The sequence below is a fragment of the Dasypus novemcinctus genome, chromosome 5 (genome assembly GCF_030445035.2).
Source record: "Dasypus novemcinctus isolate mDasNov1 chromosome 5, mDasNov1.1.hap2, whole genome shotgun sequence".
Classification (NCBI taxonomy): domain Eukaryota; kingdom Metazoa; phylum Chordata; class Mammalia; order Cingulata; family Dasypodidae; genus Dasypus; species Dasypus novemcinctus.
In genome coordinates this window covers 76,085,979-76,102,180 of record NC_080677.1, presented here as the reverse complement: position 1 = coordinate 76,102,180, position 16,202 = coordinate 76,085,979, and the positions used below count along the sequence as shown (strand labels likewise).

Genomic DNA, 16,202 nt, shown 5'->3' with positions numbered 1-16,202 from the left:
AGCTCCTGGGAGGGCCAGTGAATCTGCATTATAAATTAATGTAAAATGTTGTGCAGATTAACTAAAGATAATAGTCATAAAAGTACATGTAAGAGTACATTTGAGTGCATTGATTTTTATGATCTCAACAGGTAAAACGGTCATGAATACTACATTCAAATAATTCTATGAACTGGAGCTTTAAAACAATTATGTATCCAAATGGAAACCATTACTAGGAATAGAAAAAAATTAAGTAGCAAGCAAACTTTGCTATATCTATGTTAAAATAAGAATAATATTCTCAGTCCTGGTACAGAGGTGGGTTTGTATCTACTCTGTGATTTCTCAAAGAAGAAGAATTATGAAGAACACTGTATAAAGCACTTACAAAAGGAGAAAAGAGAGAAATATTAAAAAACGAGGTTCCTCAATAGCATTTATTTGGGTTACAAAGGCCTCAATTTAGGACTTACTAAATGAGCTACTGAGTAAGTATAGCTTGGTTTTTAAAATTTGTGCTACAATTCTTTTTAATCTTCTCAAGTGCTTTGGTTTGTAGCTGAAATCAAGTACTCTGTCTACTGTGGTACTTGTATCACCTACACATTATCCTAAAAGGAGGATACTGGATAGAAAATGTTCAGTAGTTCTCATCTTGCTGTGAGATGTCTGCTATTGATCTGAAAGACACATTGCTAACAGAAAGATAGTAGGTATTTTAACAAAACAAAAGTTAGGTCAGTTTGGAAAGACTCAAGAGTAAATATATTGGCAGGCACAGTTATTAACATCAGTCAGTTTGCTGAAGATTGAATTCTATTTTCAAGCTTTCATAGAGAACAAGATGTATAAAAAGGCGAAATGATGTTACTATAAAAGATTATTTTAAAATCACCTAACTTGTATCTGAGTCTTAATATTTTGCTAGATTTTAGAAATTGAATTGCTGCAATTGCCGCCTTCATTTTTTTTTAAGAAACATAGAATCAGAGATCTGGTGATTTCATTGCTCATAATCACTTACGTAGTGTTATGATTCACCATTATTTATCCCTGACAATACAGAAATCTGGAAAGGAAAATATTATCAAAACTCCTGTACAAACATGACTGTGAGAAGACAAAGTGGCCATGAAAATTAAAGGTAATTTTTTCACCGGAGTTTGAGCAAACTCAAGAAATCTGGGATAAAGGCGGCACAGGAAGAATACAGCATTAAAGAGGACCAGAAATTCTTTGCCATTTCTCCCATCAAAAGGTGGAGCCTATTTTCCTCCTCTTGAGTCAAGTTCTCTGTCAACTGTGGCATCAGTAGCCCTACACATCATCAAAAAAGGGGTACTAGATAGAAAGTGGTCTGACCATGGGATTTGCTCTGACCAGTAGAATGTGGTGGAAGTGATGCTGTGCTAGTCCAGGCTAGGCTGTAAGAGGCTGATAGCTTCCCCTTTTGCCCTCGTGGAGCCCTAGGCTACCGTCCTATTGATGACACCATGTGGAAAGAGAAAGACGTCTGGCCAGCCCTCGGGTGTTCAGCTGGCCCAGCTGAGGCAACAACTTGTGAGTGAAGCTACCTGGCACATCCCAGCCCCAGCAGAGCTCCAAGATGACTGAGGCAGAGCAAGCATCCCTGGAAGAGCCTACTAGAAGAGAACCACCCAGCTGATCCCAGGCAAGACTGCAGAACCATGAGCACACCATTGGTGGTTCTTTCAAATCACTGATTTTCCTTATGGTTTGTTCTGCATCAACAGACACCTGAACAGATACTTTAAAAAGTAGAAGAGTTACATTTCTCTGATTAGTTCATTTGCTTCTGGCAAATTTGGCAGATTCCCTAAATTAACTGGTTTGCAGTGACTGTGAACACAGGGCGATAGAGGGGAGTGGTGGTGAAGAACTAAGAAGTTTCAAATGGCAGCTGATCAGTAAGAGGAAAGTCGTGGGAGAGACTCAAAATTTAAAAGGAAGCCTGCCTGCATATAAGTTGATTCTGAGGTGGTGGGAAAACACAACACAGAAAACATTTTGGAATTACTTTTTAGGGCATCTTCATGCACATCATTCTTCCTCAGGGACATTTAATTAACAGCCGTGGAAGTTTGTTAAACTGCTCAGGAGCTAATAGTGGTTAAGGAGGGCTGAGGAACATGGGGGTGGTGGATGGGAAACCATTAGGTGAGCATTAATTGGAGGCATTAAGGACAGGGGCAGAGTGGGGTCATCGCCTGCCGACACAGGCACTCACAGCCTCAGGCTCATCCTCGCTGTTCTCCAGGGCAAAAGGGGAGTAGCTAAGAATCGGATAATGCAATCCTGGGATTGACAGAAAATCCCCCAACAGCCTAAAAAATCCCAGAGTGAGAAAATGCTCATAGTTCAATGTTCTAGGCTGATTTCTAGAAACCACTTTTTAAGACTGACACGAAGACTGAATGTTGTAAGGATTAATTAGCTTTGCTTTACTGCGTGGATGGCCATAGACTCTACTCCAGAGGTCAGTCCCCAGGGATATTGATATACACTCCTTCAAAGCAGCTCCGAGCAGAGGCTCCGCTGAAAGAGGGTCAGGATAAGGGCGAGAGCGCTTGCTCCCCTGTACAGTGGACAGGAAAAGAATCATCTTGCTACTCCTGACTGCAGTGCTTCTCAAACTTTAGTGGGCATAAAAATGCACATTCCAAGGATTCTAGTTCAAGAAGTCAGCCTAAACATATAGCTATCCCTTTTCACAAAGACTTTAAAATGAATAACCCACAGCAGTTAGGAAATGCCTGGAGGAGCTTTTAACTGACTGAGAGGGGCAATTACAGGACAAGAGAGACAAAATTCTAGAATATGCAAGTGAATAAAGGCATGGTGACTGATGTGTAGCATGGCTTTGGAAGGAATAGTCTAGAGTGGGGTTGGTAAAGGGAGCAAATGTTCAGCTGCCTGTATCTGTAAATAAACTTCACTGGAACATGGCCATACCTATTTATTTATGTACTGCACAATACACATTATGTATTATTTATCTGGCTGCTTTGCAGTATCAGAGTTGAACAGTTGTGACAGAGCCTGCCTGGCCTGCAAAATTAAAAAAATTACTATCTGGCCCTTTATGGAAAGAATTTGTTGACTCCAGTTCTGGTGTTTTTGGGAGAGGAGGGTGATATGGATAAGAAAGACTCTCAGTTCCTCCACAGAACCCCAGAAAGGTTTGGGATTAGGAACATCTTGTAAGTATATATATAGAAGGTCTATCCTGCCACTGCATATAGAACTTCCGCTACCTACTCCATGCTACACAATGAGGGTGGCTAAAAAAAAAAAAAAAAGGCCCAGTGAAGGACTTTTTTACTCTGTCTCTGCCTAATAATTCTAAGTAAAATTTGATAAGTCCTCAAACTCTGTCATAAAACAGAACTCCTAAGCAGCTTTCCAGTGTTTCACATTTAATGATTGTCAATCTGGGATCACCAGAGATATATGAGGATCTTGCACTGGCAAAACAGGTATATGCTAAAAAAGAAGAAGTCACTGGATATGGATAAAAGTAGACTCTGTTTAGGAAAATAATAACAGGAAGTGTCTAGGAGTCATGTGGACAACCGGTGCACAAGGGAGCAGGAGTGGATGAGGAGAATGCCCGCAGTACCTAGTATGATGGAGTGTTTGGGAAAAAAAGTAATAGAAGGATTATTTTAAGAGAGCATGGCAAGAAAGAAAGAAAGACAATAAGAAACTCCACAAAGTTGTTCAAGGAAAAAAATGTATTTATGGTACACTACTGGGCTCAGTGAACAAATCTACAAAGTGATGATAATGTAAACACAAATTGTACCAAAATTAGCTGTAAAACTATTGGACATGGGAAGGCTGATAGGGGTAGTATAAAAAAGCAAAATCTTCATTTCTTTTGTAAAGGAAGTAAGTATAGATCATGTCTAACACTATTAAATGAAGACAGCAGTATAACCATATTAATTAGAAGTGTGAAGTGGCTGCTAAAAGAGACATCTAAAAGAATAAAAATGGATCAATTGTATCTGGGCTATGGACCTGGAGGATGGATAGAGGCAGGGCAGGAGATATTTTATGTCTTATAAGTATTTTGACACCTTTTTTTTTTTTTTGCTATGTGCATGTATTGCATTGACAACTTGTTTGAAGTATGTAACAGCACATATCTGAACACCACTTCCAGAAATTTGGAATTAATAGACTTGGGGCACACAGATATCTGCATTTTAAAAAAAGGTTCCCAAGTGATTCAGATGTTGATCTTGTGCCCACACTTTTAGAAACACACATCATAGAGGTAGCAACCAGTAAAAGAGTAGTAATATCAATCTGCTCAAATAGGAAAATGCTAATGACTAAAGAATGTCAGGATGCTGATCTCTCAGCACAGCTTCTTAAGATTTTACTAATAAAATGGATTATAATCAGAAGAGGGCAAATAAAAATGAACAGGTTGTGAACAATGTCATATTCAACCTCTGTTTATGGGAGAACTACATGAAGAGGTTTGCTTTCCTCCCTGTTGTATGTGTTGAAAACCACAAGCCTTGATTCAAAAATTAGACTGGGGAAAACATGAAATACCATATAAGGAGGGAGGCATTTAAACTGAGGGATGTTAGAAAAATAACTTTTTAAAATTCTCTGGTTTCTGCATCAGCCATATTAAATCAAACATGATTTTGAAAATACTTTAAAGGAAATTATCAAGGTTTCTGGTGCCTACAACTGATTACTGGGATGGGTAGAATAATTAATAATCAAAAGTCAGAAGGTTTCTGGGCACTATGACATTTTCTTCCACCAAACCTCCTTCTGGAACATTATAGGAGCATTAGAGATTGGCTGAAAAAAGCAGCTGGGAGCATTCTCCCCACCTTCTTTTCCCGTTCTTCATGCCTTCCAAGGAGTCAGTGCTAACTGGGTAAGAAAAAATTCATTCTTATCCTTGTTAATCCTGTGCAGGACCTGATATTGTCTTTTTGGTACAGTGGAGTTTTGTGTTCACACAAAATATTGACATGCTTTTGCCTAAATTAGAGATAACCTGGAACTAGAAAAGATGAAAATATTTCTATCACTTCAATTTCAAATGAGACTAGTCACTCTTTAAATGCCAATCATTCATCTTTCATATCTAATGCACTTATTATTTTTGTTAATTCTTGAGGTTCATTTTATATATGAAATCATTACAAAGAGGAAATTATATTTGTCCCCAACATGTATTTGTCTTTTTAATTTCATCAAGAAATGGAAAGCTGGTTTGTTTGTGCTTCAGTTGTGAGCTCCCAGGTCCAATAAGCATTGATAGGTTGTACTGCAAGAGGGGAATTCAATCAACTCAGATTTTACTTTTTAATTTCTGAAAGTCTCCATTCATTCATCCAGCCATCCAGCCATTTATTCATTCAAATATTTATTGAGCACCTACTATTTGCCAGACACTGTTTTAGGGTCTAGGGATACACAAATGAATAAAACATCAGTCATAGAGGAAACCTCTATGAATAACTGGCTGAAAATTTAAATGAGAAAGATTTTTATATATAGGTATGGTGCATTTATGACATACATGGTTTTTCTTCGAGGATATATGACTATATATTGTTCCTTGATATTTACCACAAGTCTAAAGAGTTCATCTTTACCATTTATCGTGATTTTCATTTCATTCAACCCCTCACTATGAACATGTACTGAGGATGAAATACCAATGTACACTGTGAGATGCATATAAAACTTACTCTAGGTATTTCTCAACACAGTCCCTTTGCCCATGTGTTTTCCTCTTCCTATAGCTTTCTTCACTTGTCCACTTAGCAAACACCTACTCATCATTCAAAAGTTGGTCAGGCCTCAATTTTCTATGAGCCCTTCCCTGAGCATTTCATGACAGAATTGAACTCTTTTCTCCTGTACTATCCCTGTACTTTTACATATTTGAATACTGTATTGATATAATTATTCATTAATGTTGTCTTTCACTATTTTTATATTGTAAGCTCTTTGGGAGAGAAAAAACTGTCTCTTCACTTTTGCATATCTAGTAACTTGTAGAATGCCTGGCACTTAACAGATAGTCACCACACAGTTCTTGAACTGAGGGGTCATTCCTTCTATTGTGCTTGTGAATGTCACAGAAATGTGTTTATATTTTATCTAAACTCTATCCAATTAAAAACAAACATTTCTAACATGTTTGAACATTTAATAAGCATTAGATTTCAGTGTTTTACTAAGCTCTTTTCCAGTGGGAGAAATTATCATCCCTATAAAAGCCTGATAAAGTTACATAGTTAGCAATACAGTTTTTTCTTTTAAAAAATTTCTGTTGCTTGCTCCTCCACTCTCCTAACTTTGAGCTGGCATCATGGTTATTAACAGACTCATTATACCGTGTTACAATTTTTTGTTCATAGGTCCATGGCCCCTCCTAGATGTATACTTGTTGGGAGTGGGGCCATGTTAATTTCATTTTTTTACTTCTTTGTTGCATTGCTGTGACTGTGAGATATAGGTATTCAAAAAGTTTTTATTGAATGAATAAAGGAGATAGTGAATAGAAATAAATCCCAAGTTCTTCTCTTTATATTAGGACCTATTTTTGATTATCTTACATGAAAAAACATCTGCTACTTTCTAAATAAAGGCTTTGGCATTGTTGAATCAGGCTAACTGATAGTGTGAGTGTGATGAACTAGTAAAATAAGAAAGGAAAAAGCTTTGCTGTCCAATATTTTTATTATATTTTATTTTTATGTTTACTCTGAGAGAAGTCTTTTCTAGTTTTAAAACAGAAATAGTGGGTTGGAGCAGAGAATAAACTATGTTTTTTATTATGAAAAGAAATGGATTTGTCAAATATTTTGCTGAAATTGAAAAGCTATGGGGATCCTTTCTCCTCTGCTAAGATGGTATCAATCCCATAATTTCCTGTTATCCTAGGATGATTTTTAAAACAGTAGTGTTTAAAAAATGTGGTGAGTTAGTTTTGAAACATCATCTTTTAAGATGTAACAACTATTATATGTAGTATTACTTACTAATGAGACAGCAACAAATACCTCATTAGGGGATCTTGAAAAAATTATATAGGAAGCATTTAATAAACGGTGATAGAGCATTGGTAACATTTTAAATTACAAATGTAAGATGAAGACCTCAGTTTTATGCTGTTTTTCTATACACAAATGAATTAAAAACCATTGGAAGAATAATTCATAAATACAATTGTCATAACAATAGCATAACATTTCCTTAAAAGCAATTCTCTAATTTGTGTATCTATTAGGATCTACTGACTTTTAAAGTTGACATCATATATTAAATCAATGTGAAAATGGTGATAATATTTCTTTAGAGATATAGTTACTACATTTTATAATACTCTTTCTAAGGCACTTCAAAATGTAACAAACCAAAAAACAAAAATTTTTGAACTGACATTTTGAATACGCAAGATCAAATTTTAATCCTTCATTTTTTCTGATATGAAAACTAATATTCATGTGATGATACTTACCCAAGGTCATGTGTCAGATAGGAGAATTTATACTCAGACTATGAAACCAGACTTAATTAATTACTTTTCCTCTACCTCTGTACACCTTTCATTATTTTTAATCTTCCTGCCCTTAACAGTTTGCCTCTTTATTTCCATGTGAAATAAATTTCAATTATAATTTGGATAGACATCCAAGTAAATGCATATGAAAATTAATTTGTAAAGACTAGGGAAAAATTCCTATATGTTAAAACAGTGTAAGGGCACATTTAAAGATTAATGCCATTTACATTTTTTCTCTATGACCTGGCCATGCATATTTAAATATCTAACCTGGGCCATTTAGCATGAGAATATTTCAAGATTAATTCATATTTTAAAATATCAGTGGCTTAATGTAAGTTACAAAATTATAAATGTTAATCACATCCCTGAGAAAGAACTGTAGACATATAAATTAGAAAAGTGTCAGTCGCAAGAGTCCATTGAATCCAGCAAACAGAAGAGACATTCTGCAAAATGAGACAAAAATGATATTGGAGTTGTTTCCAAATTACTTCAGCTTGACAATCTTAAACTGAGGGGGAAAATATTTTGTAGTTGTCCTAAAGTGACATTTCTCCTTCAAATTAAAAACACAAAAAGAAGCTCTTCATATTTACCTTTAGAAGAAAGGCGCTACCAGCTTTAAAGATCTTACCTGTTTCCATTTTCCCATCTTGGGCTGCAGGCCCCTCTGGAATCACACTTTTCACCTGCAGAAACTCATCAGGCTCATCTCCACCAATGATGGTAAATCCAAAACCCATGTTGCTCTTTTTTAGGGTGGTGCTGAGGAATGTTCCCTTCAACTGGGATGCATCCCGGGTGAAGAGTGGCTTTTCTACATTGGCCAATAAGTTAAAAAAGAAAAAACAAGTTTAAGGCAAGGTCTCAAACAAGAGAAAGCCAGTCACAGAGCAACAACCCCGGTGGTAAACGTGGAGGTCTAAAAGAATAAAAGGAAGCAGGCGGAGACTACAGAGGGAGCAAAAACTATTAGGACTTTCTACAAATGTGCAGCAGCCTCAAGCATCCAAGGAAAGGCGAAAAGCTGCTTGTTTTGGAGAGAGACTTTTTATCAAGTCACTGTTTCCATTGACTAAATTAGCGCTTCTTGTGCTTTGCGAGCGCTAAATCAACAGCTAGTCAGGGCCTTCAGAGAAAGAGGGCAAGGAGCCAAAATCATCCAGTCGAATCTGGGTCTGTTCTTGTTCTGAAAGGTTCCAGTTAGGGGTTATGAGTGAGTGGCCAGTTCTATATAAAACCTAAAGGGCTAGGGGTAAAAAAGCTGAAATAGGCTTCTGTTTTATAAAGAATAGGAGGAAGACATTTAAGAATGTGCAGATAACATCAACAGAAATAGCGGAATGTGACCACATATTCAAATATCCAGATTGTACAGAAAGACTGCCTGGATGTGGGGCTGAATTAGCTTTGTTTTCACCTCTATTTTGTGAGATTTCATATAAAGGTAATGAAATAAATAATTTTTATGATCTGATAGTGTTTAGTATACTCTAAACGGTGAGCAAAAAGCAAGCCTTTTATTTGTAGCTATAGTTATAAAAATAAAGGCAAAATATTTTGTAACAATATATTGACACATTCAAATCATGTACCTAAATCTGAACAGAACTTGAACCCAGTTAGATAGGTTTCCCCACTTATTTTTTACACAGTATGCTTTCCTGTCTATATCTGTAGTAAATATATTGTTAAGCATATTAAATGCTTTAAAAATAATAGTTGTATTAGGAAACAGAATTAATATCTGCTTCAAATGCTACGCCAGTTAAGTATTTTATATGAGTCATATTTTCACTTGTTACATTTTGGGTGATATGATTTGACATGTATAATAGCCAAATCATTAAGTGTTGAGTGATTATATTGGAATTTTACTTTGTCTATTTACACATTACACATATCTTTACTTAAAAATAGAGAACTTTAAAATAGAAATGAAAAAGGCATATAATCGATTCACCTATTTTTTTCTTTATAAAAGCAACATTTACAATTGGAGCAAAGCTCATCATAAGACCTTTGCATTCATTTTGATTATGCTGTAGTAGGATGAAAATCATCAGCGGGCAAGTCTAGGTCTCCTGACTCCAAAATCCTTTCTTGTGCTCTCATTTCTGAGTAAGAAAGCACAAAGATGGGAAAAGTTGGTGCAGCAGCTCATCTCACTACGTGGCTCCAAAGTGTAGGGAGCTCCAGCAAGCAGCCCCAGGACAGACTGAATGGCCAGGGCCCCCACGCGAGGTCGAGCTGATAGCAAGACAAGTCACTCATGCTGCGCTGTGGGTTTGGGCCTAGGTCTACAGTCTACGCCACAAAGGAGAACGGGCCTCACTCTTGTGCTTGGTCCTTTGAGAACAAACTTATGAGTCTATGAATCTCTGCAGTCTACAGTACCACTGTCAAAACTCATTAATCTCCACCTGGCAACATGCTGTAAAATCTGTAATGTACAGCTCGAGGCTTTAACTTAATCTGTGGTTGCCAAATGCGATAGTTTAGAAAGAGAACACCCAGATAAAACTAAAAGAGGGATGTGAGGAAAGCAAATCAATTATTTGAAATGGTCCAAGCTAAAAGCATTTTTGGAAGAACTGGCAGTTTGGTAGACAATTTCCCTCTTTGCGACATCACATTTAGATACGATACGGTACCTCGGAAACCTGGGGCCTGCAGGGGCTTTGTTCCAAGTTCTGTGTGGGGCATGTTATGCTGCTGTAGCTTCCTTTTTGCTTCCAGGACAGGGTTTTCAAACTGCGTTCTTCTATTTATGTGGCTAAAAAAAAAATTTCAAATTAGGATAACAGTGGGGCAAAGGCATTTAAGAGAACATATGTGTCGCTCTACAGAGGGCCCTAGATTAAGGGACACCCTATCTGATTATAGTCAAGTGCCTTATCCAGCATATGGTCAGGACTTTGCTAGGGCTGGCCTGTGTACAATACGCATTTCTGTGACAAAAGGAGAATTCTCTATGGCTGCATTTTATGGTATTTAAATTATGCATGATTCACCTAAAACAGGCGATCTTAAGCAGGGGTCCATGGAACACTTGGGGTCCATGAGCTTGAACTGAAAAAAATCAACTTAATATCTTTATTTTCTCTGACCTCTAACTGAAATCTGAAATCTAGTATTTCCTTTACTTATGAATGTATACAATAAATTATAGTAGTATTCATTTCATATCACATTACAGCTGTTCACATCTTGAAAAATTGTGTATGCTCATCCATACTTTGAAATTATAGTAATTTTTAGATCTGATGCTAGTTGAGTTTCATAAAACTATCTGCAACTATATTGTGAGCAAGGGTCCATGGTTTTCATTTGACTGGCAAAGGGGTCTGTGGAATAAACAAGATTAAGAACCCCTCACCTAAAAGAACTAGTATGCACACTTCATTTGGGGTCTACGGAGATGGGTTTGATGAAACAAATAAATGTAAACTATGGACTATAGCTAATAGTACAAGTATAGTAATAGTCTTTCAACTATTATAACAAAGGTACCACACAAATGTGAAGTGTTAATCATAGGAGAAACTGTGTGTGGGGAGGGATAAAATAAATAAATAAATAGTTAATAAATGAACTTGATAGCTAACAGTATTGCAAAGTTCCCATATAAAACAAGAAAAGTATAAAGTAAATTCACTTATGGAGTAGGGAACCAGAGTCCACATTTTCTAGTGTGACTTTTTAGACAGACCTGGATTGAAGGACTGAGATCCAGGAGAAAATATTCATGAGTATATTTATGGAACTTATAGAATGCCTATGTAGGATGGTTGATGCTGAAGCCAATTAAAAATAGAATATTCATGTTCTAAAGAGTGAAATGGAAGACTCCTAGGAATCAGAAACAAAATCACTTGAAGTAACTCTGACCTATCTAAATTGAGGGCATGGAGTATTTTTTAAAACGATGAATTCCTGTATAACATGCTGCTTGAAATTTAGATTTCTTTGTCTGTGGACAGACAGGGAGAAACAATCCTGCCAAATGGTGGCTCCTGTGCTGCTCTTTCTCTAGGACATAAATGTCTCATGATAGGACTGGGGAATACATTGATTTAGTTTTTTTTTTTTTTTTTTGGTACAAACAGCAATAGTATTATGGTATGAAAGCTTGAAGGAGAGTGGGGTTAGAAGAGGAGTTAACAATTACTGAGTATTTAACTCTGTCAGATACCATATATAATTTTCCTCAATTAAGCCTTATAACAACCCAGTATTAAATTCCATTTTAAGGTGATGAGATTGATATATAGAGAATTTGAATGGCTGGCCCTAAATTACATGTCTAATAAAGTGGAAAGCAGGGACTTGAACCTAAAATGTACTTCTTTTCAATGTATGACTTCACATTGGCAAGTACACAAGTTTAGTGAGTGTGCACACAGACACAAATTATTCATTATGCCTTTAAAAGTGCACATCAGAAAAGAAAGTAAAAGAAACAAAATCTCAACTACCAATTTCGCATTTTTATAAAGCAGATGATTCTTGGTGACACATAAACATGATAAGATGCCTACAATATCTAACTATTTTCCCGTGGGAGGGAGAGGAGGGTAGCCACCTATAGTACAGGCTCTAGAGTCAATCAGTCCTGCATTCAAATTCCAGCTCTACTGCTTGATTAGCTGTGTGATCTCAGGCAAGTTACTAAACCTGAGCTTCAGTGTCTTCAAGTGTAACACAGGCATGATGTCGCTTTCCTCCTAGGGTTGATGTGAGGATTAAATGAAATAATGGACGTTAGCACAAGGTTTCAAGCATAGATGTGCTTAGTAACTAGTGGCAGCTGTTACCATTATCACCTCCACCACTCTCATGTTAATTACCCCCATCATCGTTATGAGCCCATAGGAATAGCTTTATTAAGGGGTCATGAAAGTCCTGGGACCTTGCTGGAAGGTTCCCCAAAACTCACAAGGGGAGAGAGGCTTCAAAGTCTAGCCTTTCCAAAATAGTTAGCAGCCTCTCTCCCCTTTTCTCCATTTTCATTTAACTCCCTTGCTAAAATCCATTGGGACCTTCCTGTCACCCAAAGAAATACTGCTCCTGACAGTTCTTACTTATGTCTGTAAGCACTATATAGCACTCATTCTTTGGATACTTGGAGCTACACTAATAGGTAAGACCACCTCACACCCTCTTTTTTTCAGGTGAAATTCAGTAAATCAATGATGCAGCAGTCAAAGCAAGACAGACCGGGTTTGAGTTGACATCTGGGGTAAATGATTATACTAAACTCTCTAAGCATCAATATTCTCATCCATAAGTTGGAGACATTAATATCTACTTCCTGAGGTTGCTGTGAGGAAAAGGGAAATAATGCTTGCAAAGCCCTGATACATAGAAAGAATCCCACAACTGTAAGGTGTAGTTATTTTTTTATGATAAGTAGAAGTGCTCCTACTATTGTTATCATTACTATTACAATGTTTCCCCATCCTTCTGGCTAACTCCTTCCCTTATCTCACCTATCAAAATTTGCAGGTTGCATCATGGTCTTCCCTTTAGCTGGCATAAAACCTCTAATGGGCACTCTCATTGCAGACTTATTTATTTAGTTTTTTATACCCTGATTCATCATAAGGAGAATTTGAGGGGATTTTTAAGAACAACAATAACTACAAAAAATTAAATGTGAAAATCAAGGTGAAGTTAGTTGAATCTAGGTCAGAGGTTAATAGACAAGATTGATAATATGGGATGTCTCATTTGTTTACAACAGGCAAGTTGTAAATTAGCTTTGAGCTTTTAAGGTATTAATACAAAAGGAGAGAGAAATCAATTACACTATTCAGAGTATTTGTAAGATAAATCCAGGCAGCTGTTCAGAAGGACTGTTACTAAGACTAATGAGAAATTTCTCCCTGCGGATTGGACAAAGATATTTCTGAGATGGAGTCTACAACATCCTAAATGATAGTCTAAATGATATTTCACTATAATGAATTCCATGGGCTACAGTAGTCTTAGCAAATTGTGTTTTAATGATTGATTTCCGTGTTTATTTCCTTCTCTAGACTGTGTACTCATTGTGCACAGGGTCCAGGTGTCCATAACTTTTTGTTAAATGATTAAATTATGAGTGTGTGTTTTAAAACTTTTGTTTTCAAGTATTTAAGTTAATAATTTCATGAAACCATCAAGAATCATCCTGAAAATATTACCAATAGTAAAGGGTCAGTTTTCCTTATTTATTATCTGTCCTATGTCTGTTTTTCTAGGCTCTTAATCACTACACATATAACTCTATGCTTAGAAAATACAAGGTTATTTCTGGGATACATTTGCATCAAGAAAATTTGTAGCACAACTGGGTTCCTCTAGTTTGCTACCTGCATGTACATATTTCCTTAGAAAAACAAATGTACAGCTACCTGCTCTTAGGCTACTATGTTGAAAAGATTCTATTTACCACCAAAGTGAGTTTTTAGAGTTCACAGAGAATGAAAATACCAATGACCAGTCTGGTACCCAAACAGCAGATGCTGGATATTGCTTTAATACCCTAAGATAACTGCTGGAGAACATTCACATCCTCACAAACGCAGTCATTCCATTTAGGACTCTTACAATGATCTCAAGCTCTAAAAGGCCTATGACAGACAAATGTGACTGTGACTGAATAGGAAAGCCTTGCTTTCTATGTGCTTCCAAAAATGAATAGTTTTAAGTCCTTTTAGCAAGGGTTTAGGGGGCGTACAAAGGATTTGAATGATCAATGCTATCATCCTCATTGTTTAGGCTCTTTGAGATAATTACGAGCTTCATCTAGCCTTCATATAGAACCACGGCCTGCGAAGCTACAAAGAATTCTTACTCAATTGTATCAAGTCTATTGCCCTATTTTGCTAAGAGAATCTAAAGAGGTACAAAGAATTCTTACTCTTTAATTGTATCAAGTCTATTGCCCTATTTTGCTAAGAGAATCTAAGGGGATAAGAGCCATATAAAGTGGCTCCATTTTCTGTTAACAGAAGAGAAAGACAACCCAAATGAGCTGATCCTTGTTGAAATGGCAAAAGGATCAGAATAGTCAAGACTGAGAGTCCATTCCCTTTCTCTTTGATCCTATAATCACGTACCTGCAGCCTAAGCCCCACCTTTCCACCATAAGAATGGGCATTTAAGTTCACATGTGGCAGAGGTTTGTAATTGTGGCTACAACTAAGGAGCTTAAAAAAACACACAGAAAACACAGCCCCACCCTAGATCCGCTGAATCAGGATCTCAGAGGGGGGCACATGTAGTGGCCTTTTTAAAAGAGCTTCCCGGTAGTTCTAGAATGCAACTAGGGCTGTGATCCCTTGAGTGAGAAGCTGTGAAAGTGTGAAAATGTACTTGAATCAGCAGTTTCTTGCCTGATCAGATTTATGCAGAAGTCTCTTTTTCTGTGTGTGGCCTTGGGAGTACTAGGAAATGCTACTTAACTCCGGAGGAGAGGACTGCTGCCATCAGAAGTTTTAGGCATGGTCAGAGAAAGGAAGAAATATTTACATCTGTTTAGGTGGCACACTTCCAAAGTGGTCTCAGGCCAGCATTGTGTTTGGCTGTCACCTCCTTTACTGTGGTGAAGGACAGGAGGAAAAGGGAGGAAGGTCATAGTCACATGCAGATGACTGTTCTGCTGGGGGTCATCACGGCCTTCAGCTCTGGCCATCATTTCCAGTTCTTCCTCCAGATTCCAGACCATTCACTCCCCATGTAGCTTTTCCTGGGTTTCTTCTGCAGTCACAAATGATTCCTTTTGTATTCACTGGCCACCATCCCAACATCTTGATTTGGGTGATGGTTTAGAAAAGGATTTTTGGATCAATGTGTGAGGGAGAAGGGAGCAGCTTTTGAGTGGACACTATGTCACAGGGTGTTTCCTAAGTGGCTGAGGTGGCTACATCATACTGCTCCGAGGCACAAAATAGCCAGTACTCAATAAACAATTGCAGAATAAAAGCATGGATATAGTCAGGTATGCCTGGAGGTGACAGATTTCACTGTTTTCCAGTCAGTCTCACTAACCTGTGAAGTATACATTGTGACAATCAGGGCCAACTTGCATGATGCAACCAGTCTGCATTTTGGTAAAGACCCATGCAATCTTTTCAAAACAGAAAATCTTTCAAGACATTTTAATGATAGAGAAAAAGTTGTCCCACTTTGGTTATGAAACATTTGGATCTGAGGAGCTGCTAACTTAGCATCTACTAGAAAAATGCTCACATGGAAAAGTACTTTGTTAGGGATAAAATAAGGGAGCACAAGGTAGACAGCCACTCAGCCCTGAGAGTGAGAAGACTGGCCTAGGGTTTGGGATTGCAGCTCAGTATAGCACCCCTTTTATATAAACTTGCTCCTTTTGGGGCTTCCTGCATGGAGTCAGAGGGTGTGAATTTCCTGGGTACTTGGAATTCCCTAGGCTGTCTCTGATCCCAGTTCCAACTCCCACACTTCTGTGTGGTCAGGCGAGTCTGAACCCCTAGATAACAGCTGCCCTGGCAGCTAAAAAAACACACTGCAATCATCCTGTCTGCATTGTATTCATTTTAATACATGCCTTGAGAAGACTATGATGTTTTTTCTACTGATTTTAGAAAAATGGAATAAAAACTACTTCATGCTCTGG

General features: G+C 37.3%; 1 protein-coding gene across 5 annotated transcripts in view; it reads right to left on the bottom strand.

Annotated features, from left to right (window-relative positions):
- MAGI2 (membrane associated guanylate kinase, WW and PDZ domain containing 2) overlaps positions 1 to 16,202 on the bottom strand; it is a 1,419,055-nt gene that overhangs the window by 265,294 nt on the left and 1,137,559 nt on the right. For all 5 annotated transcript variants that reach the window (XM_058297943.2, XM_058297944.2, XM_071215009.1 and 2 more), the window contains 2 exons: positions 10,216 to 10,337; positions 8,196 to 8,378 (listed from right to left, as the gene is read on the bottom strand). In XM_058297943.2, coding sequence (XP_058153926.1) covers positions 8,196 to 8,378; positions 10,216 to 10,337 — 305 coding nt within the window. The remainder of the gene's footprint in view (positions 1 to 8,195; positions 8,379 to 10,215; positions 10,338 to 16,202) is intronic.